This window comes from Paroedura picta, chromosome 4 (assembly GCF_049243985.1).
Source record: "Paroedura picta isolate Pp20150507F chromosome 4, Ppicta_v3.0, whole genome shotgun sequence".
Lineage (NCBI taxonomy): Eukaryota > Metazoa > Chordata > Lepidosauria > Squamata > Gekkonidae > Paroedura > Paroedura picta.
In genome coordinates, this window is record NC_135372.1 from 69,301,777 (window position 1) to 69,326,260 (window position 24,484).

Genomic DNA, 24,484 nt, shown 5'->3' on the forward strand with positions numbered 1-24,484 from the left:
GTTGACTCAGCCTTCCATCCTTCCGAGGTCGGTAAAATGAGGACCCAGCTTGCTGCTGGGGGGTAAACGGTAATGACTGGGGAAGGCACTGGCAAACCACCCCGTATTGAGTCTGCCATGAAAACGCTAGAGGGCGTCACCCCAAGGGTCAGACATGACTCGGTGCTTGCACAGGGGATACCTTTACCTTTACTTTACATTTTATATTATATTTCATGTTTTATGGGTGGTTCTCATAAATAAACTATTATAAGAATGACAACCCTTATAAATACTCACAACCATACTATAAACACAATAGTGTGTTTGCTTGGCATGCTACAACAAAAGATTTTATTTAGGTCATTTGAAGAACACTGGCAACTGTAGTTTTTGCCAGCTCACAGACATAAGCTTCAAAGTATAGGCTGCATTAACTCAAATACAGATAATACTTTAATAGCAATAACTTACAGATACAAACTAATGATGAACTACAATTTCACAAAGAATTGTAAACGTTTTGTACACTTGTCAGTCCTGTCTTTTAGGCAAAGTGCTCTTTTGATGATAAAATAAATTAACAAACACATAACTAATCAACTACTTCCAGACAATACAAAAATGTGTTTCTTTTTAATAAGTCTGTAAACATATTTATGGAAAAGCCATAAAAGTGTCTTGCAGGCCAACTATACTTACATACTTGGGAAACAAAACTGTCTTCAAATGCTTTGGATGCAATTTTTAAAGGATTAACTAGAACACAATAGGCAACTCAACAGTACCTCCTTAGTCCCATTGTCCCTGAAATGAATGAATTAACTGTGGCTTATTGGTAGTTGTGTCATTGAATGGGGTAGCAAAGGCTGGAGTCCAAGAGCAGAAGGTGAGTGAGCTACAAAAATAGAAAGATTTGCTGGTCAGCTTGATTAGAAGTAGAAAAATAATACTTGTGAAGAAAAAATTAAACCATACCAATATGGCTGGAGTACAGGAGGCTGCACCAGCATATGAAGATACTTCTTCAACTTCTACAATGACATGTACAGTTTAGCTTACAATGACTACACTATTAATAAGGCATTCGGCATGCCTCATCTAACTTAGAAATGCAGCACTCATGATTTAATAAGAACATTAAAGATGTCCTTCATGTAGTCAATAGAATATATGACTAAGCAAACATGTGCATCAACAGACAAAGCCCTCTTAATAAACTTGGTTAGAAGGATGAAAGCCATACAGCAATGGAAATCGTTCTGATCTAGAATTAGTATCTTTTATCTATACAATGGGATTTTAAAATTTAATGTAACAATTATTTTAATTATGACGATCTGATTGCAATTTTAATATAAGAAATGCAATAAAGAACATGAAATTTCAGAAACTTATTTTGGGTTGTAGTCTGAAAGATCTAATAAGATGTAGAGTGTGTACAAGTGTCATCATTCATGATTTAAATGAGGCATAAGAAGATACCTGGAGTTGAAAACCCTGACAATTAAGGGCAAATAATATAATATCTGTCATCAGGAATTCCTGTTCCTGGACATAAACAACTGCATTAACAGTTTAACAAGTGTTATTTTAAAGCAAAGGACATTTTCCAAAAGACCCCCGCCCCAGCTCACCAAAATAAAACATTTCATAAAATGATAGATGGGTTTATGAACTGTATACTAAATGTGCATTGTATTTGTAGACCCATTATAATAAGAATGTGCTTATGTGAGCTGACTGGTTAGCCACATTTTCTCACAAAAACCTTTGAGGAACTCTTGTTTCTATCTAGGTAAGGACAGGCAAGAGAGCTCAAGGAAAAAGTATTATTGATCTGTATTAGTGAAACGTATGTATTATAGTGAAAATTAAAGTACAAAATGGTGTGAGAACATTTGTTTTGAAATATATGTAGGACAGAACATTTATTATGGGGAAAGTTGGGTTCTAGCATTATGGTGCTCATTTCTGATACGAGTCTCATAACTAGGAATGGCAGTTCCACATAGAAAGAACCTTATGAGGTTGCCATCTCAATTGAGCTTCAGGAGGTAGTATGATTATTTCCACATGATACCACCCCCTTGCACAGATTTCATTCCTAAATTACTGCAATACATGGAAAATATCCACAATTTATGGATACTTTCACACATCCTACAAAAAAACTTAAAACATGAAATTTTCAGACAATTGTTATATTGTAAGGTGGGGGGGTGCTTTGAATCATTAGCAGATATTGCTCAAGTATCTCTACAACCAAAGGGGCAATACATACAGAGAAAAAAACAAGGATGGATTCTATAACAGACATAGTTTGGGCTGCATCACTGAGCAAAGAAATACATTTCACTTGTTTTACATTATAGCAAGCCATTATACCTACCATCCATATAACTATGTAGGGCAGTTAACATTGTCCCATCCTGTGGTACATATGCTGAATATGCCATTTCTTCTAACATTGGTGGAGAAAGCCTAGAAGGCTGGACTGTTGTAACAGGTGTACTGGATGAATGATTGGGGCTCACATGTTTCTTGTGGCGTGCCCTGCAGTTTTGAAACCACACCTGAAAAAGGAAGACAAAACATTCCAACAGCATTCTTTATCAGACATTGAATTATATACCAAGCAACAAAATATTTAAGCAGAAGTAGCATTGGTGTGGCATATCAGTGCCAGTGAAACTATTTTGTGTTTGTGCTTTGACTGACACCAGGTAGCCCAAGTCATCTGTATACACTGATTTGTGTGACTGACACATCTGGGAAATTCTATGTAGGCTTTCGCAGTCCACTATGGATAAATTATGACTCATACTGCTGCTGGCACATGCAAGAGCACCCTAGATCATGTTCCTTTAGTGATGTGAAAATAGTTGATGGGAGAAAAAAAAGTCTATGTTTTAAGACCATGTCTAGTATTACATAAAACCCTTTACTAGCTATAGATTAATATTCAAACTGTTCTTGAGAACTTCATGTAACTGAGGAGCTTTGCTCATGGTACTTGTGAAGTAACTGCAGTACAGTTACCTGAATCACACGCCTGCTCAAGCCTGTTCTTTCTGCCAGTTTTTGGAGTGTTTGTGCATCGGGATTGTTGTCCTGAGCAAATTGTGCTTGCATTACCTGAAAAACGCAAGAAGTTTTTTTTAAATTTCAGATGTATTGGTAAAGACTGCATAGATAACAAGATGCAGTCATACTGCAAATTCCAACAGCAGTTTTGAGGAACATACTGTCTGCATTAAAGGTGTCTGAACACAGCAAGGTAGGTTAAGAACATCCAACAGCCTGGTTAAACAGAGTGCTGGATAGACTACTATAATTAAAAAATGAAATATGGTTTGACTCACTCATCTGAGATTTATGTGATGACCTCTTTGTGAGACAGCTTGGCTATATCTGTGCATTATTAATGTTTTGTTTGAAGGCACCATTGTATGGCAAGAACTAGTCTTTACCCTGCCCCTCAACACACCAAGACTGTTGATGCACTCTTTGCAATATTTGTGAAAGAAAGCCATTTAAAAACTTGTGTTCATACCAGTTTTCACCATGCGAGGGCATATTCATACAATATATAAATGGTGAAAGACATGCTAAAAAGAAGCAAATACTACTGGGAAAAGATTTTAATAATTGACTGCCGCTTTTAATAATTGGGCCCTTGACCCTACTTTCACTGTGAATTAGTCTTCACTACTAATAACACATTTCTAGGAGTAAGCCCCATTGAATAAAGTAGAACTTACTTCTGAAAAGACTGTCAGTTATAGCAGGGGTAGTCAACCTGTGGTCCTCCAGATGTTAATGGACTACAGTTCCCATGAGCCCCTGCCAGCGTTTGCAGGTTGACTACCCCTGAGTTATAGAAGTCAATTCAGCATAGTGCTACTAATGTAACTTCTGCTATCCCTAGCAATATTACAAGCCATATAAATCTCCAAACGGCCCAGAACAAATTAGGCTAGACTGATGAAAAGTATGTTGGTTTTCAACAGTTTTAATATTAGTTTGATAAACTGGCATTCACCCAATTGCCATTTTTAATATCACACTAACAGTTTAGCTTTTCACAGACCATTCCGTACATGTTGGATAAGCCCTTTCAATGTGCTTTCGCAACTGGATTTTCCTGTGTGGAACACAAAAACCTACTTCTAAACTGCTTCAAAAGTGAATTATCCAACATGTGCAAAATGAGCCGTAGTTTCAGCTGTTAGTCTTGGAAATGCAATTCTAATTGTCTTCAGACCAGGCATCTGAATGGTCCTATCCAATTTGTAGACCAAGAATGATCCTGGAATCCTTTTGCAAAAAGATTAAGTCTTGTGGGGGCATTTGGAAACAGGTGTCCAAAAGAGGAGTTACTTATAATTAAAACACATTCTAGTTGCAGCAATACTATTAATCCTAAACGCAGACTTTGCAAAAATAATTGCAAGTTTACTGTGATGTTATACTATGATTGGGATTGCTCAAATACTATTTTAAAAAATCCAAAAAAACCCAAACAGCCACTAAAGTGAAGCAAACATTACAGACCTCTTCCTCGACAAATCTAACATTTTAAAGGTAAAGGTAAAGGTATCCCCTGTGCAAGCACCGAGTCATGTCTGACCCTTGGGGTGACGCCCTCTAGCGTTTTCATGGCAGACTCAATACGGGGTGGTTTGCCAGTGCCTTCCCCAGTCATGACCGTTTACCCCCCAGCAAGCTGGGTACTCATTTTACCGACCTCGGAAGGATGGAAGGCTGAGTCAACCTTGAGCCGGCTGCTGGGATTGAACTCCCAGCCTTATGGGCAAAGCTTTCAGACAGCTGCCTTACCACTCTGCGCCACAAGAGGCTCATCAACATTTTAGGCTGTCTAAAAATGTCTAGTCAATTGTTTTAACTTAGTATATAATATGTTTGAAGAAATACTTTCTTAATAGGAAGGAAGGGTCTCTCAATTATTTACCCTATTAATCATAAATATTTTAACTGAAACTTAGCTGAAAAAATACACTTTTTAAAGTATCTTCAGATAAAGTACTTGAATTCTTGTTAAAAGCTATAAAGAAGTTCACTGTTTATGGAACAAAAATTTCATGCTTAAATCCTTCTTAAAATTTCTGCTGACAGAACACTTATCTCCTCCCATTTCAATCCAAAATTCTTTCCAAAATGCTGTTCCTGGGGGACAGGGAACCGCAGGAATGACTTGGGGAGGGGGGAACCTGAGGTCTGTTGTTGGAGGGAGCAATCTGCAAACATTATTTCCTTGTCCAAATTTTAAGCAGGATGCAACCCCATATGAGCCTGGTTAAGAATTCAACAGTTAATCAATATTAATATTGTTATAGATGGATAGGTCTAAGGATAGAACAGCATATTTTCAGAAACAAGTTCTTTGCAACCTTTTTGTCATCACCCTGTGGAGTCCTTAAGTTTCTTAGTTTATGTACACCTGTTTTTTTAAGTTACCTTAATATACTGTATTGAGTCTTATGATTCAATGAGGAGAAAGATGCTCATGGTGGCAGATTTCCCTGCCTTTCCCTTCCCACAGCAGTTCCAAGGCTTCTCAAAAATTACTGTTTTGAGTCATGGGATCCCTGGACAAAATTGCCATGGGGCACAAGAATGATGTATTGAATGTCAGGCAAAACAGCCTTCAACTCAGCTTGAGTCTAATGAAATTCTCATACCAAAATTTGTGTATTGAAAACAAAGCCAAAATAAGGCATTGTATTTCTGTCCAGCTCAATCATACACCTATTTATTTGGAAATAAGCCTCAGTTAATAGAATGACACTTATTCCCAAGTAAGCATGAACAGAAATACATCTGAGGCTGGTACGTTTGTGAAACCATATAAACAATGTGATGAAAGAATGGTTGTTTTGCTCAAGGTTATTCTTACATACTGAAAACTTTTGAGCAAAAAAATTGGTAGAATAAAGTGTTGGGGGGAAGAGTATGGAGGATTACTGAAAAATTATATGAATACTCAAGTTCCATAAAAGATGTCAGCAGCTTTAAAAACTTATGGCAATTTAGAAATTCTATTTTTGTATATTAAAGGACTTTGCCACATGTCGTATATCAGAAAACCCATGTATGCATAGGTCAATTCACCAGGGTGTTTATATAGGTAAGATATGTATGTAAGACACATATGAACTCCTGTTTTTCAAACGGTGGGATTAAAGGCTAATTCTGGTTTTATACAAATCAATAAAGTAGATAAAGTTTCAAATATACTCTAAAATTACATATTTTGCATATTGCATCAGATGCATAAAGTTCCAAGTAGCCATCTCTAAGCCTTTATTCAGCTAATGTATAAAAGTTTTATTCTATCAACAAAAAGTTCCCCTTGTTCTCAAAGTCTTAAAATATGTCAGCCAACTGATTATTTAAAGGAGAAGAAATGTTTACTAAAAGAAAATTGGGCCTACATAGCCAAGTCAGAAGAAATGTTGGGCCAGATATTTTTTAAAGTGTAGGATATTTAAACTGCAGCAAAATATAGTAGTGATTGAACTCTGTGTGGAAGAACCCTGGAACAGAGCAGTGCATATATTTAGGCAGCAGTAAGCCATCCTTTTAGCAACAAAAGGGTGGCATTAGAATAGTTAAGAGTCCATCCAAGTGCAGTGCCTAAGACCATTTTGACAAGACTACCATTGTGCCAATAGGAAACGGATACTTTATTCACACTGAAGAACCAGAGAGCCAGTTGTCTCCTGCTGCAGCATCAATGAGGAAATTTAAGATGGTGAAACCTTATGTTTCCTGCAAAGGTATTTTCTGCACATTTTCTCTCTTCATATTACATAGGCCTGAAACTATTTAGTCTCCTATTGTAATTATGTTTAGTGATGATGTAAATGTCTGATTTAATGAATTTCAGCAAGTAGTCAAAACAGATCAGCATTTACATTTTCACTTTACAGGATTACCAGCTGCCTTCAGGGAAATTAAATGTAAAAAGCCTGAAAAATTATTGTTTCATATGAAATGTCTAGAATTCACAAAAATAATCCAGAAACATGCTGCATCTTGATACCAAGAGAAATAGTCCAGAAGGCAGATCATTCTTTCTTTATATCCAAATCATGTTAACAGAATTCTAAAGTTATATATAAAGTATAAAATTCTTATGCTCTTATTTATTCCCCCCTCCTCCACCCCACAACCATCTTCATTTATAGCACTGTACTATGCCAGGGCCTCTACCTGCAGCTGATCTGCTGTGAAACTGGTCCGAGCTCTTTTTGCTGGTTTTGGATGATTAACATCTTGTTCTGTTAACAAAGCACCTTCTACACTAATACCATTTCCTGAAATTAAAAAGAAGACCACCAAGTCCAAGGACAGCTAGCACCAACATCAGTCAATTGCATACATTATGCTAAAATACTTTCCCTGTTATTCAGATTATAGTTAAATATTTAAACAAACATTATTTTGAAACTAATAGCATACATTTGGAATCTGGTCACTAATGGCCAAGATCACATCACTGGAGATGTAATTAAAGAAAATTCTGACCACAAGTGTTTCAGATTTAAAAATAATCATTTTAATCACTATGAAAAAGTTTCAATTAGTTTCAAAATAGAAGTACAGTGCATGCAGAACTGCAAGCAATTTTGCTTGGCAGGGAATAATAGTGACAGATCATAGGGACAAATGCTCCATTCATGTGAATAGTAAATTCTACCTCTGGCACATATGCCTCTTTTTTTAAAAATTCAAAGAGGGGGACTTAAAGTTATTAATTCTAATCTGCTCAAATAAATGTTACCACAACTAGTATAGCTAGGTCAATTTAACAGCCAATATGCCTATTCCTTGGAATCATACTGCTGAGGCAGAAAATATAAGCGACAATTTACTAAGCAGAAACCTAAAGCCGTGCCCTTGCATACGAAACAGGCCTGAAACAGCCAAGGGAGAACACTTTACTCATGCAGAGAAATGGGAAAGAGAAACAATTCTCTTCAATGCATCCTTCGGTGCTATAGGCAGCCTTTAGGCTATTTGACTGAAACTGTATTAAAATTATACCACTTTAACATGTAATTTGTTCTCACATCAATTAAAGGATAAGTTTACTTTCTTGAATCTAGGGAAGGCATATAACAGAACAAAGTAACAGAAAAAAATAGAATTACCGTTTTCTACTTCTCTTTTCAGATTATCCAGCATGCAGTCATAATGTACACGACAGAGGACTTTCTCTTCAACCAAAGCAAACTCTTCTCCTGTGGAAAGCTGCCTTTTGCATGAGAAGCAGGCAAAGCATGCCAAGTGGTACACATTTCCTTTAGCCCTCCGGACCCAGTCGGTAGAATGGATGTGCCTGCCACAGCGAGAACAACGGGTGCCATACCTCCTACAATAACCAAGAAGGTAAAACCACCACAGAAGCCATTAGTGGTCTCATTGCCACTCCGATTATGAAGTTACATTTGCATAGTAAGCACTCATGTTCTTAGTGAACATGCGATAGTTGCTTTCTTTACTTTAATTGCTTTCTTTACTATACACATATGAGAGAATTGCTTGCCTTGCAGTAAATTTTTATACTTTTGATATGTGACTCCTTATGTCTCCCAGAACTACTTGCAGGAAACATAATAGAAATTATGTAATATAGGCAAGCTGCTCTGAGGTATTTGTTAATCAATATTGGAGCCATATTGTATTATGCAACATTAAATGAGACAGTATTGATAACTGGATGACTGAAACTAAATTTTATACCATTTTTCTGCCTAGGAAACACTTACATTGTCATGTTTATTAGACTAGAATCCTAAATAAACTGAACAGTCACTTAAACATAAATAGCGATATTGTCCAAAACCTTGAAGAGACCTTTTATTGAATATTCTTTTCACACTACACACTTGTTTTGGCACCAGTTCATTTATTCACATCAGAAATCAGGGCAAATGAACTAAAAACTGTGACATTTGGTACTCTGTAAAGTGAAATAGAGTCAGTTCCTAAGTGAGCATCATGCACAAGATTTTGTAGTCATCTCTTACTGAGCATCATAACTTTATGTCTCACTAATGATTAACCAGCTCATAGATCATATTTCCAGTATTTTGTTCTGAGCTTTAGACAATGGCAAGTTCATTATGCTTTTAGGGTGGCAGGTCATAGGTATGCTATGCCCATAAGTGACAATCACTTGACAAAGATACTTTTGCACTTACCTCTGAAATGGCAGTAAAGCACTTATCTTCTGTACTGTTCCACTGCCAACGTAACAGGAAAAGTACAGAAAGAAGAACTTTACTTCTGAAGCAGAGTACTACCACTTCAGAGGTAAGAGAAACCAAATAGTAAGACTTAAAAACAATTTATAAAATTAAAACATTGAGATTTTAAATTAAAAACAGAAGAATATTAGCCAATAGTGTGACTGTTCCAGCCGAACACACTTACAAAAGGTTCAATTATGTCCTTTCAATCATAAGACTTTTAAAAAAATGTTACTTTAACTGCATATGTTCTCTGCCCTGAATCTGCTTCAGCTGAGAAGGTGGTCTATAAATTCAAATAATAAATTAAAATATATAACCTCCTTGAAATAGGTAAGAGCAGGAGTAGGCAACTACTAGACACTTGTGCCAGAGAGCAGCAAGCTAGACCATCTTGCCCAGCTCTCAGGACTGATTCTCTATCTAACCATTCAAGCCACTAGGGTCAAAAGAACGAGAAACAACAATAGGCATAGTTTATGCTAATTAATGTCTCCTGCACTTGCCAACTGAGTCTGAGGTCTACTCTACCCATTTTGTTTGCTGAAACATAGCTTCATGTGTAAACACTGTTTTTCTCCCTCAGCAGTCAGAGAAAGCTGCATATCCCTGGGTTAGAATTATGCTTATACACTAACATGATATTAATGCTACCATTGGACAAGGACCAGAAATATGCAGTCTTCATAATCAAGGAGGAATTGGGAAAGGAGGGCTGCCTAAGGAGAAAAAAATGTGTACAAAAGCAGATATAAGAGGTATGTCCAATAGCACTGACAACAACTACCAGATGTCACAGTATTTTTCCATCCCTTAATTTAGAAGGTAAAAATACTGCCATTTACATTTCACAAGAAAGCAGAACTCTGGTTTCCCCAAATACCTATAAACCAATTAAACAGCTAAGAACTCAAATCTAGTAATTGCTTACCCTGTCACTCACAACGTGGTTACAAGCCTAACTGCACAGGGAGTGTTCTATATATACTGAGCAGGTAATGTGGGAGGACATGAATCACAACCTCCCAATATGTAGGAAAAAGCAGCCACAGAATTCCACTTCCAAAGCTGTAAAACAACTAGAGTATGATATCACTAGTGAAAATGAGCAACAGATGCAGACACCAGTATACTTCCAATACACTGTGCTTTACTTCAGCCTAGAGTATAAAGAACTTTGGCTACTTAGGCCATGTATCTTCCAAAGCCATGCCCTTCACTACAGGACATTTAAAAGCTGCAAGTGACAATCGGTTTCAAAGGAGACTTGGATAATTTGGCTCTGTTTGGTCTTTTTTCATGCAATATCCACTGAGTGGAGGTGCAAGTGCCTGGCAGTAGCCATGTTCCAGGTTCTCAGGGGCATAACTTAGAGCCACTTACACCTAACAATTACACAGAGCAGACGAAGAAAACCATCTGATGCTATTTTGCTTTAATCTGGGAAGAGAACAATCCTCGGTTCTCAGGGGCATAACTTAGAGCCACTTACACCTAACAATTACACAGAGCAGACGAAGAAAACCATCTGATGCTATTTCTGCTTTAATCTGGGAAGAGAACAATCCTCATACCACTTAAATGAATGGGAAGACATCATTAAATGACTGCTGCCTTGAACCACCTTGGACCCCCAGACAAAGATTCAGTCTGGGCCCTCCCCCACTGGACCCTCTTCCAAACCACATACTGTAACATAACAAATCACTTGGCTGGCTGCTAGCAAGATTCTATAATAAATTCCCACTTGTGGAAGGCATAATTCACCAAAAAAAAATAAAACTAGGAAAATCAAAACTGGGCCACCAGCTTCAGGGTAATCACACAAATTCCAGTGCCAAAATTTAAAGGAACTGAAATAGCTTGGCCCAGACAATCTCTGGACTCCAGGCTATTTGCTATTGAAACTAAGGTTGTGTGGTTGGATTAGAATATGCAAAATGCAGGTTCAAATCCCCACTCATGGCAGTCACATGTTCTCAATCTAACCTATCTCGTAGGGTTGTTGTGAGAATAGCTGTTGAGAGAAGAACTATGAATATTGCCTTGGATTCCCCTTGGGGATAAAGGAAGGATATAAAGTAAATAAATTCTAACTTCTGTTTCTCATTTGTGACCAGTGAGGCAGATTAACATTTATTTTCATGCATCTTATGGGTGAGAAGGGTGGTGGTGGAAACATTCTCTTACTATTCCTTTAATAGATTATTGGGAAATATTAACTCCTATTCATAATATCAACAGAGGTTTGCTTCTGTACTATTACTATTAAATACATTTTAAGTTGCCAAGCAGGATGGAAAAAATATAACAAGGGGAGGAATTAGAAGTGGGGATACATTTATGACAGATCACGAAAAGAACAGAACAAAATATAGGAGAAGTGAAAAAAAACAACACAAATGTATCTTTTTCTTTTCTGCTAGTACATATTAACAAAGCTGCTTCTTGATATGATCTGACTGTGCCTAGCTGGGTAAAACTAAAGGAGAAAGGAAACCATAAGCCTTTGTAGGAGGCCATATCCTAACCTTCCTAGTCTTCCCTTGTTCCGCCTTGGCTGATGGGTATAAGCAAAATCTGATCCGCAGTTTCCCTCAGCCTCATGGTAAAAACACATTTCATAAAAACCACATGACATTGGCCTTACAGTCTTGCCTATTTAACTTGTATGCAGAGCACATCATGAGAAAGGCGGGATTAGAGGAGTCACAAATTGGGATCAAGATTGCAGGGAGAAATATCAACAACCTCAGATATGCAGATGATACCACTTTAATGGCAGAAAGTGAAGAGGAACTAAAGAGCCTGTTGATGTGGGTGAAGGAGGAGAGTGCAAAAGTTGGCTTGAACTCATCAAGAAAACAAAGATCATGGCATCCGGCCCTCTCAATTCCTGGCAAATAGATGGGGAAGAAATGGAGATAGAGACAAATTTTATTTCCCTGGGCTCAAAGATCACTGCAGATGGGGACTGCAGCAAAGAAATTAAAAGACGCTTGCTCCTGGTGAGGAAAGCTATGGCAAATCTAGATAGCATCCTAAAAAGCAGAGACATCACTCTGCCAACAAAAGTGCCTTTAGTCAAGGCTATGGTATTCCCAGTTGCAATGTATGGCTGTGAAAGTTGGACCATAAGGGAGGCCGAGCATCAAAGAATTGAGGCTTTTGAATTCTGGTGCTGGAGAAGACTCTTGCGAATCCCTTGGACTGCAAGGCGAACAAACCAGTCAGTCCTAGAGGAGATCAGCCCTGACTGCTCCTTAGAAGGCCAGATCCTGAAGATGAAACTCAAATACTTTTGGCCACCTTATGAGAAGGAAGGACAACAGGAACTGCCTCCTGCCACCCTCCAAGGCCCATTATGCACGGCCGCCGAAACGGCGATTTCGGGTCACATGGAAAACGCGGAGGGGGAAGACGCGACGCATACCGGTTATACACGGGGCGGGGCGCGACGGCGGCAAAACCCAGAGTAACCGATTATGCACGCGCCGATCCGGGCGCCGCTTCTGGTTGCGCCCCGCTCACCCGGAAGCTGCGCTTTCTTCCGCGTTTCACTGACGCGGCTTTTTCGGCGGCATGCACCGAAGCTGCAGCCGGTTGCAGCCGGCTCCGTGCGTTATCCGTGATTTTAGTCGCCGCCATTCCACCCCGAATGTGCGCTAAAACCCCCGTGCATAATGGGTCCAAGTGACAACCTTTCAAATATATATAAAGAGCAATCATATCCCCTCTTCTCAACCTCCTCTTCTTCAGGTCAAACATTCCAAAGTCTCTCAGATGTTCTTTGTAGGGTTTGGTCCCCATGAGAAATGTGTGTGCATCTAAATTCACAGCAAAAGGCCAAATAGGTAAGACACAGATCTATTAATGTGCAACAGCAATTATGAAGTATCATATTTTTGCCAACTAAAACTGGTTATTGGCTGGGAGGAAACAGTAACCCTATTCTCTGGTCCTTTCCCCTAAAAACAGTATTTGTAGGAAGGGTTAGTTTTTGATTTGTGAAAATGCATTTGCCCTCCCCTAAAGCTCATTCACATAGAATGTAACAGAATACATTAAACTGATTGATTATAAAATAATAAAGTTAACAATATGAACAACAACAAACAAAGAATAATGTTCTAACAGCAAACAATCTAATAGGCCCATGGTTGGTCATATCTGTCGCACAGGTTCAAGGGAGGGAGGATTAGGGGCCCTGTAGGTGTTGTTTGGTTTGGACCTCAACCAAATGCCTGGTGGAGGAGCTCATTCCACCAGGTGGGGGCCAGGACAAAAAAGGCTCTGGCCCTGGTTGAGGTCAAACAAACCAGCTAGTGATCCCTGGCCTGCAAACAAATTATGCTGGTTGGAGGTGGCAGAGCACAGGGGTCTTTGGAGGGGTGTAGGCAGAGAGGTGGTCCTTCAGGTACACTGGGTCCAGATGGCACATGGCCTTCAAGGTAATTACCAAGAACTTAAGCCTGATCCGGAATTTGAATGGTAGCTATCACAACTGTTGGAGGATAGGCCAGATGTGGGACCACCATTATTTTGATGTGAGGACCTGGCTGCCGCATTCTAGACCAGTTGCAGTTTCTGGATCAAAGGTAAGGGTAGGCCTGCATAGAGTGAGTTGCAGAAGTCTAGCCTGAAGGTGACCATCATGTGGATCACTGTGGCTAGGTGTTTTGGGGCCAAGTAGGGCACTAGTAGTTTGGCTTGGCAAGGTGGTAGAAGGCCAGCCGTGCTACTCTTGTGACCTGAGCCACCATGGAGAGGGAAGCATCCAGGATCACACCCAAGTTCCTGGTGCAGTGAGCCACTGATAGTTGTACTCTGTCCAGGTTGTACTCTGTCCAGACATGCTTCCTCACTTGGACCCTTTCTGCCCAGCCCCAGGACCTCCATCTTTGAAGGACTGAGCTTCAGATGACTCCGCTTGAGCCATCTTGTCACTGCTTGCAGGCAGCTGGCTAATGCTTTTGAGGGAGAATCAGGGCGGTCAGGAAGAAGATCTGGGTATCATCCTTATATTGGTAATAACCCAGCCTGAACTTCCATACCAGTTGGGCAGGAGGGTGTATGAAGATGTTAAATAGGATTGGAGGGAGAACTGCTCCTTGTAAGACTCCACATGTGAGTTGGTGGCAGCTTGAAGATCTTTCTCCTAGTGCTACCCCTCTGCAACCCTGGGGAAAGGAGATCAGCCACTGAAGGGCTGTCCCCTGAATTCCAGAATCAGTGAGGCAATGACCTAGAAACTCATGGCCAATTGTGCTGAATGCTGTTGAAAGATCTAATAATACAAGCAAGCCTCGGTCCAACTAGCGATGTTTCTACCCCATGGCCAGCCCAGAAACCGGACTGGAATGGATCTAGGACTGAAGCTTCTTCCATCTGCCAAGGTATGATAAGAATTGGTCTGTGACAGCCTTTTCAATCATTTTCCCCAGAACTCTAGGTGTGATACAGGTTGGTAGTTGTCGGGTTCTCACAGTCCAGATATTTTTTCCCCCAGCAGCAGGCAAACCACTGCCTCTTTTAGCCTCTCTGGGAATTCTTACCTAATTTCTGTTTTGAACCTCAGTTCCACACCTGTCTGCATGACATTTGTTTCAGTGTAGCACATTATTGAACAAGCATTCAGCTGAACACAATACAGTGATGATAGATTATCAGCATCTATAATACGCTGAAAGTTTCAGCAGTCCGTACTAAAATCGCACAATGCTAATATCACGCTTTAGAAATTGATAGCATACCTGAAATAATCAAGTTTGCAGAAAATGTCTTTGTCTTTGATGTAGCAACTGGTGTGTCTTCCTAGAGAGGTTCTGCAAACGCTGCAAGAGAGACAGCGCACATGCCAGCACAAATCATTTACCTGTGGACAAAGTAAGAAAATGTACACTTTGGTGATTTATATACAGAAACAGCCTTTAAAAAAAGAAATCCCCATTAATGTAAGACATCCAAACTGTAGATTCAATAATTTAGGATAAACAAAATTCTCTGATAAGGATTAGGGTAAACTCTGATTAGGATAACAAAATTCTCGTTTTATGTAACCTGCCCTGAGCCTTCAGAGAGGGTGGTATATAAATATAATACATTTTCCACAGCAAGCCGAAAAGGAGTAAGTCAAAAGGAACTTGGTCTTAAAACAAACTACAATATGAATAAGACAGGGTATAGAATTGTGACATATACATACAGTGGGGTTTATTTAAAGACTTGGGGGGGTACTTTGTTTCTATGATTCCTTCTTAAACAGGGATTATTACAGAGGGGGCCATTTCCACCCCCCTTTCCCAGTACTATTTCTTTTACTTAAAGGTAAAGGTAAAGGTATCCCCTGTGCAAGCACCGAGTCATGTCTGACCCTTGGGGTGACTCCCTCTAGCGTTTTCTTGGCAGACTCAATACAGGGTGGTTTGCCAGTGCCTTCCCCAGTCATTACCATTTACCCCCGAGTAAGCTGGGTACTCAATATAAAGCAGGAGGTTCTCATGACAGAGGAAGGATTCAAACCTAGATCTTCCAGATCCTGTTCTTGCACTCTAACCATTACACCACACTTGTTCCCACTGTGAACATAATCCTGATCAGGGCCCCTGAGATTGCTTTTAGGTTTAAATTACACTCCTGAATTTGTACTCAAAGAACTCCACCAAAAATTGTACATTGGTGTTTAAGAATGAGCCAATACAAATATATGAATCTTCCTTACATTAAATCAAACCATTTTCCATCTATTTACTCTTAATGACAGCAGTTTTCCAGGGTTTTAGGCAAAGAAAGGTCTTCCCTAACTGCAACCAAGTCTATCTTAGTATTCCAAGGTATGATGAGAATGAATTAATGAGGCCTTCAAACAAAAGAGCACAGGTATAGTTTCTCATAAATAAAACAATGTTCTGAACAATGTCAATAATTTCAGTAAGCAGTTCTTTAAAATACTAGAACAATTAATTTTTTGAAAATGTGTTCGAGGTGTAATTGAGATATACCCTGGCAAAACAGGACAGCAAAATTATACAAGCTGAGAGTTTTAAGCAGAACAAGGTACTGAACATCTACTATAGTATAAGAAAAGTGGCATTTTCCTACATCTTCAGCTGAATTGTAGATATCAGATCATTGTGCTTGAAGCATTTGCCAACAAGCAATTTTTTCAGGATTCCATTATCTAATGCCAGTTACTTTTGGAGTAGATCTTTTAGAATTTAATATCTTATTTGATAAAGAGCAAGACTGTTTCATTTGAAAAACAAATGTCAAAAACAGCAAAATCAGATGCTGGGTTAAGGTAAGTCACAATAAATAATACTAGCCCACATTAGTCCCACATCACTGGTAATGAGCAAAGGTTAGGTAGGTGCAGCTCACTTTTTTAAAAACACATTTTTCAAATTGCAATCTTGTCCACTAAAACCACCTAAACAATAAAGCTCTAGATCACAATTTCACAACAGATAGAATTCAAATTCTTACACAGGACAGTCTACAACATTAGATAATTCCTGTGTATATTATAGATCTAAAATGGATTCAAGTGGGTAGCTGTGTTGTTCTGAAGTACCACAACAAAAACTGTGTCTGAGGAAGTATGCCTGCACATGACAGCTCAGGCCTTGAATAAATCGTTGTTGGTTTTAAAGGTGTTATTGTTGTATCAATTTTTGTTGTAGATCTGAAATATTTTGATAGTTTCTTTAAAACAACTAATTTAATCCATAACATTATTTAAAAATATATATACCACCTGAATTGAGGAATATAGCGTTCTCAATTTTATGAAGCAAACTCACCAAATATGCTAGTAGTTTTCTTGCAGGTATTTATACTTTTAAGGTATTTATATACTTTTAAATTCCATAAATATGAATTGTTGGAGGAAGATCAGTTACATATATTTAAATTCCCTAACTCCAAATTTTCACCATTGCTTCAAAATTTCTTGAAATTTTACAGATCCACAAAAAAAGCTACAATTAAGTTGCTTGAACTGGCTTAAAAATCTCTTGCAATTTTATATATGCACAATGAGCTATCATTTGCTAGCTAGAAAAGGCTACAATACTCAGTTTTGCTTTGTTAATTGATCTGGATTTAAGGCCCATCCCTGTAGAATCAAGTACTTCAGACTGAAAAGGAACACATCTTCACAAAATTACAGCTTTATCCTTTCATCTGTGGAACAGCCACTCTCTTGATGTTCAAAACAGATAAATCCAACAGCACTGTTCTATCTTTTACTACTACCTTTCATTTATATGCTGTTCATGTAGCCCTTGCTTTAACAAAAACCTTCCATTAGAGTTGAAAGTCTTGAAAACCTTCGGTATTTACTGCAGAAATAGTACTTCAGTTGACAAATAATCAGCTTCCACATACTATAATTATGAAATTCAAGTATTTCCCAAATATTTAATGAGTTACAGTTAATGGACATTTGATTTTCTAAGAACTCGCCAAATAATTTGCATTAGAATGCCCAAGTCCAAAATCCAGCCTATACTAGCTACTGGGAAGTCACTGCATTTCTGACACATATTGGCATACTTTTCAACAAGAACAACACAGGATAACACTTCCACTTATATTTCCTTCGTTACATACCCCACATGTAGTACAAGTATTAAAATAAGAATAAATAGCAATGGCAATCACTCCTTTTCAACAATGAAGAAACTAAATTAAAAACCAACTGAATAAACAGTAATACCACAAACAAGGTTAGAAACAACTTTCCCCAATGAGCACAAAACAAGCAAATAAAAACTTTAGATTTCATGGCACTAAGTGGAGAATAAACTTCCCATAGCCTGGGCCAAGACAATACCTAGGATTTTCCTAAAAGAGTACTATTAGAGCCTGCTAAATAAGAAAGAAGGTTATGCCTATAATAGGGAAAACAACAAATTAGCCTTCTGCTCTAATACAAGGACCCTAATACAAGGACCCCACCTCTACTTTCAGTCTCCACCTTGCAAGGAATATGTCAATTCTGATACAGGTAGAGCTTAGTTATTATTTCAGTGGGAGAACAGCCACTGCTTCTCCATCTCAACAGCCTTTTGTACAGCCCCGAAATCTTTTGTACCCAGCAGTCTTATCAAATCTCAACAATATGCTGGACACTCCTTACCTATTCCATCATGGCAGAAAACAGCTTCCTCTCCACTTTTAATTTGTTGGGGGTATCAAACAAACCAAGAGAAAGTCTAAATATTTGTAACCTTGAGATTTATTGGTCCAGAGTTAACGGCACAATCAATAAAACTGTTTTTATGCACATTCAGGAATTATTTCAGCTAATAGTAGTTGTTGTATAGGTTTCCCCTTATTAAGACATATGTTAGAAACTAGCTTTTTAAAGTTACTCATTAAACCAAACATTTTTAAAAGAACTGAGTTCGGGTGCATTTTAACTTTTCACTTATCATACACTAAATGCATTCAATTAGCAGAATCTGTCCTAAAACATCTTTTAAAGAAGCAAAGTGGGATAAAAAGAGTTCTACTCATTTGCTGTTTCAGAGGCTCTATTTGAAGACAGGAGCTATTAAATCCAAGTCCATTTTCTCCTGCTGAGCTGTTTCAGCTACTTGGCTTGTGTTAATCTTTCAAAGGGCCCTACCCTGCTCAGCTTCAACACTGAAAATCTGCATAGGACTAGTAACCGGGACACCTTTGTCTTCCTTCCAATGGATTGCAAAAGGTGACTTCCCTGTTAGGCCCTTGAAGCGGCAGGAGCAGAGACTGCCCCACTGTGGCCCGAACCTTGGTAGCCTCTCAGGTTTCGTACAGACCATCCCGGCCGCTAATAGCTTTCTGGGGGCCTCCGAAGCCTGAACCTTGTGCCGCTGCCCTGGCGCTCCGAAAGGGCCGGCTTACCTTGAGCAGGTACTTGTCGATGATCTCCAGGCCGCAACTGTTGCAGATGCACTTGCTGGGCGCGCAGCTGCCCGAGCCGGAGGCCAGCGAGTGGGGCGAGGAGGACGGCGAGAGCGGAGCTGACGAAGAGCAGGAATCCTCGTCTCCGGCCGCCTCGGGGCTCACCTGCAGGGGAGAAAGAGAGGCCGGCAGCCACGCGCCGCCTGGTCAGTCCGTTGCCGCCGCCGTCGAGCCCCTCCAGAGGCCCCGCGCTTGGCACGCCGGCGAAGCAGGGCCACTGGCCATTGCAGGGGGAGCCCACCCAGGCGAAGAAAGGCGGGGGCGCCTGCGGGAAGGCGGCTCGGAGAGAGTCGCCCCCGGCGCCCTCCGCACTTTGTCCACTCTGGTCGAGCTGAGGTCAACGCGCCGCCCGGCCGCCCGGCCACGCGCCCCCCCCCCCTTCGGCTAGAGCCCTCCCTCGACCCGGCGGCACACTCGCACTCACCAGCCCCGGCTCTCCCGCGCTTTTCCTCCGCCTGGCAGTCGCGGCGGCGGCGGCGGCAGGTCCCGTTGCTCGCCCGCACTCCTCAGCCATGAGCGCCGGGAACTGTGGAGAAAGACCAGACGAGGAGCTGCTGAGCGAGCCCAACTCGGGGGAGAAGTGAGGCGGGGACTCCCCGCCGCCGGGCGAGGCTCGCGACCCTCCAGCTAAACGAGGGCAATTAGAGGGCGAAGGCGGCCCCGAGGCCAAGCGCTCGAATGGGGCCCTTGAGCTCTAATTGCGCGGCGGCGGCCCAAGAAGCCCGCCCGGCGCTCGTGCCGGGCGCGATTTGAATGAAAATGCCTCAGCTTGCGCGGCCATCGAGCGGCTCGCCGCAATTAGGGCTCGCCAGTCACTTCCAGCTCCGGGCCGCGGAGGTGCAAATTGCCACTTAAATTCTCGAGCCGCGTCAACAAGCGCGGAGGTGCTGCTCGACTCGAGGATTATTGGGAGGCGAGGGCGAGAAAGCCAAGCAGCTGAATTTAATTGGGGGTCATTACAAGCAATCGCCCCCTCGGCCGGGGGGGGGGGGAAGAGAGAGACAGAGAAGGAAGGTGCTTGCAAGAGGCGGGGAGGCCAGCGCCGAGGGACGGGGGGCAAAGCCCTGGCTTGGCGGGCGCCTCGAGCGCCATTAAGGAGCTGACGGGAGAACAAAGCGGCCCCCGGGCCCATCTCCGGGCCCTCCAGCAATCTCGATCCCAGCAAAGGGGTCTCCGGCGGGCGTTCCGGGAGGGGGGCGGCCGGAGGGCGCTGAGGCGAGGAGCCCCGGGGCGCGAGCGAGGCCTTCTGCTCCCGCCCGCGGCTCCAGGCTCAGCCGCTCGCCGCGGGCCTTTTGCGCTGCCCTGTCTCTCTCCGCAGGAGCCGAGGGGGACGGAGCGCTCCGACGGCAGTAGCGGCGGCAAGGGGAGGGCCCCGGAAGGACGGGCCGGCCTTGGTTGGGCTGTTTTTCGTGGGCTCCGGTGCCAGGAGCGGGGAGTGGGCCTGCCTCGCCCGGCCGCCCCCCCCGCCGGAGCGCCACAGCCCTTCTCGGAGCGCCGCACCTCACCACGAGCCGCGTGTTCGATGCGTTGGGCGGAAGAGGCACTTACCCCGGAGTAGTCCCATCGAGAGCGACCGCGCGGGCTGCGTGGATCCGGACCCCGGCTTGTTGATCGCCCAGAGACGCGCTTACATGCCCGCCTTCATCCCCCCGAGGAGTCGGGCCCCACCGCCATCCTCCGCCGGCCTGAGCGGGAGAGGGTCTACTCCCGAGCAAGAGGCTGAAGGCGCGCCGGGGTCTTCCGCCCTCCGGGCTGATCGGCTCGCTCCCTTTGCCCCCGCCCGGGAGACAGTCTCCTCCGGTGGCCGAAGTGCGGTGCCGGCGGTCGCCTTTGCCCTCTCCCGGTCAATGGGCGCCAGTCCGGGCCCGCTGCTTGACAGGCCGCCCGGGGAAGGGGGTCTCCGGCGATCAACAAGCCTCTGGGCCCGGAGAAGCCCGCGTGGCGCTAATGGAACTGCTCCGGGGTAAAGCGGACGACGGCAGTTTTAAGTGCGGCGAATTGGGATCCCCGGTCCGGTTCGGCCCGCGAAATAGGCGAGCGATCTGCGGGGCCAAAGGAGCAGGCGCCAGGCCCGGCGGGAAGGAGCCGCTCACCTTCTCGGGCGCGATGCGAAGCGTCGGCACGTCCTTGTCGTCGAGCTTACACACAAACATCTGGGTGCTCTTCCAATACATGGCCCTGAGCTGGCGGCTCCGCTCACATAACCAACTCCGGGAAGGACGGCGCCCCCCTCGCCACGCCACGCCACGCCACCCCCGCGCGAAAAAGCCGCGAGCCCCCCGCCCCTGCTCGCGTCCCCTCCTCCGCCGAGGCCTCTGCCGCGCTCCGCTCGCCAGCGGCTCCTGCCCGGGCTCCCTTGCCGACTCCACTGCTGTCAGCCCCTTGAGGGGAAGAAAGTTTTGTTTTCAAGTGGGTGGAACCTCGCAAAGGACCCGGGCGCGGGAGGGGGGGGGAAGAGAGCCTCTTGGCTGGCTCTGGCAGCCTCACCTCCTTGTGTAAAACCCGCCTTCTGTCCAAGTTCAGATCTTTATCGCTACAAGCCAATTTACGCGCGGGACGCGGAGGGCTTTCCTCTTCTTTGCTGCTTAAGAGCAAGCCGAGGGTATGCCGCTTGCTAACTCTGGACGAGCCGCGTCACTGGTCCTTCTTCCCCGACCCGGCCCTTCTCTCCTTCCTCCTGGCCCAGCCAACCTGCACAGCTTCCCCGGCAGTCCGAAGCCCCGCGGGATTCCCTGCCGTGCAGGATAGACAGGGGGCTTCGCTTCGACCGCCAGGGGCTAGGCGAGCCGGCGCTTTCCTTTAGACGGCTCTTGACGTGATGCTGTGAATTAAATGACAATTGAAACCCCCAAAACGTCCTCATTCACGAACGAGCGGCCCCTAAAGCAGGCGGGCAGCCGAATGTGAGAAATTGGGTTTGAAAAGAGTCCAGCCCGCAGTTAACGAACTCGGGGCACATTTGGGGTGGGGAACGGACAGTGGGCTGAATGCAGACGGCTTGGGCCAGAAACCCGCTGCCTGCCAAATTCCACCCCCGCGCACAGTTTGCGTGGCTGATGGGCCCTTGACAGGCCAGGGCACATTCCTGAAACCTCAAGAATCGCTGGCCAGTAACCCCCGCCCGCCGCTGATTTCAGACCCCGGGAGTGGGACATCCATCCGACGCGCGAAGGAGATCTCCCAGAAAAGCCTGGGAGGCGATCTGATCCGCGTGCAACACGCCGGGCAACCTTTATTTTTCTTTGCGCTGTCTCCTCTCTCAAGGTGCCAGGGAAACGGGATCGAAAGCTGGGCCAGGCTCTTTTGCCCTGGTGCTCTTGGGAGTTGATCAATTGGACCGTCCTGTCCTGGATTCTCCGGGGCCTGTCCTAAACTAAGCGTGTTTACTCGCTTTGAATCAGGCTGGCTCCTAGGACTGCAGCCATGCCATTCGATCATGTCCATGTTTACGGGGAAGTAAGTCTCGCTGCGTCCAGTGGGCTTACAATGCAACCTTATGCCGAGCGACTCCAGTCGAAATCTAGTCCGTGGCGCGTCGGAGGAACGTTGCACATGACTGCCCAGTTCCTGGCAAACCCGACCGTCTTCATTGGCTGTTGCCCTCAATGCTTGCCTGGGAAGTTAGGCCCGACTCAGATCTACGGGACTTGTAACTTCAAAGTAAGTGGGTTTCTTTCGATCTATGCTTGTTTACTCGCAAATGATAATGTTACATTTGTCTCCAGACCACCCGCCTCCCCGCTTTCTCACGCGTAAATTCTGTCTCTGGTGGCTGCCCCGCTGCTGCCCATGTCCAGTGGCCGAAGCAGGCTGTTTTTCTCCCTTTGGGCTTACCCTATGCTTACCCTTCAGAGGGTAACCCTATGCGGCTCCTTCTCGGAGCCTGAGCTTTGCGGGGGGGGGAGGGGGGAGAGGTGGCTGTCGCCGTTGCTGGCCCTAGTCGATTGCGGTAGCCAGGAAGTCAGAGCGGCCGAGACAGCCGCTCCAGGACATCCGAACCTCGTCGTCGGCGGGGGGTGGGGTGGGGATCGCGGAGTGCAGCGAACTACCGCTCAGGCGGGGCTGCGGCCCGGGGCAGCCGCACTCACACGGCAAGCCTGCATGCTCCGGTCACCGCGGCGCTGGGGGGCTAGAGCGCTATTCCCCCGGGCAGGGAAGGACCCAGGCCGGCCTCCGAGGACAGGAGCCTCTTTTGGGAGAGCTCGCCCTTTGGCCTTCCTGGAGGCACGACTTCTCGGGCATGCCGCAGAAAGGGCGGGCTTCTGGATGCCGGCTTCTCCTGGCCAGCCCCGGAATGGCCGCCGTTCTCCAGGCTTTGCGGCGTGCGTGGGTGCCCCGTGGCCTAAGGAAGGGAGGGTCCGGATCTCCTCTGCAGCACTGCCCAGCATGCATGGAGCCCCCGTTCCGGGCGGTGCAGTGGCAGGCGTGCGGTGTGGCCCTTCTACACGCTCGTGAGACTGTGGCTCCAAGGGCTTCCCCGCCGGGCTCCCGGCTCTCGCACTTCAGGACGGCTCCTCTGCTGCCCCAGTCTGTCTCCATCATCGTCTCCCACGTCGACCCCGCAGCGCCCTGGCTGTGGATCTCTCCCAGTCCCACGGAAGTTCTGGCGGCACTCGGCCTGAAGGGGCTGGGCGGGTAAGAAGAGTAAGGAAGGGCGCTGCAGTGACCCTGCCCGCTCCACTGCTGGGCACAGGCCGCCGACTCCGCAGCTCCCAAAGAACCGTCGGGCAACCGTGCAGGACTCTGTTCTCTCCGGCCACTTGCAGACACAAGTCCGCTTTCGTGCAGGGGAGGAACAGAACCCATGGAAACGCCTAGCCTAGCTCCTCGGACCCCACACGTGTCCTGCGCCTTCACTTGAAAGAGGCCAGCAGTCCCGAAGCGCCTCCCGCTGGGCCGGGAGGGCCTCCGCCTCTGGAATTGGTGGCACGAAGGCTAATGCTGGATGCACGACAGACAACCCCGGGTGGGAACCACACCGACCTGGAGGGCAGGCCCGAAGCCTGTGTTGAAGGGGGCGAAAAGGGGGCTTTAACTTAAGGAGACTGCCGTGGATGACTTCCTCACCTCAAGAGCACGGGGGTGGGGAGGGGAAGGGGAGATATACCGCCCAGTGCAGTCAATTTATTCACAGTACCAAAGGGCAGCAGGAGGAAAAACGTATCAATTTTCGGAAAGTGCGTGACTGCAGTGCATGCCCGTCTTACAGATCAGAGCAAGACCACCTGAAACTAACCCCAAATACACTCGCAGGCTGTACAACATCACGTGAG

At 44.5% G+C, this 24,484-nt stretch overlaps 1 protein-coding gene across 5 annotated transcripts; it reads right to left on the reverse strand.

Moving 5' to 3' along the window:
• Nucleotides 1-422: 422 nt before the first annotated feature.
• LHX8 (LIM homeobox 8) lies at nt 423-21,855 on the reverse strand. 5 transcript variants are annotated; one of them, XM_077333312.1, is made up of 9 exons: nt 21,699-21,855; nt 19,636-19,737; nt 19,152-19,316; nt 15,014-15,135; nt 8,160-8,380; nt 7,219-7,322; nt 3,022-3,117; nt 2,372-2,555; nt 423-877 (listed from the first exon to the last, which is right to left on the reverse strand). In XM_077333312.1, exons 2-9 carry the CDS (start codon nt 19,723-19,725, stop codon nt 801-803), a joined length of 1,059 nt encoding a protein of 352 aa, XP_077189427.1. In that variant the 5' UTR covers nt 19,726-19,737; nt 21,699-21,855; the 3' UTR covers nt 423-800. The 5 variants fall into 5 exon arrangements, 4 of the variants coding, with proteins under 4 accessions (XP_077189427.1, XP_077189425.1, XP_077189426.1 ...); XM_077333310.1 differs by lacking the exon at nt 21,699-21,855 and adding an exon at nt 21,305-21,435; XM_077333311.1 differs by lacking the exon at nt 21,699-21,855 and adding an exon at nt 20,760-21,298.
• Between the last annotated feature and the right edge of the window lie 2,629 nt (nt 21,856-24,484).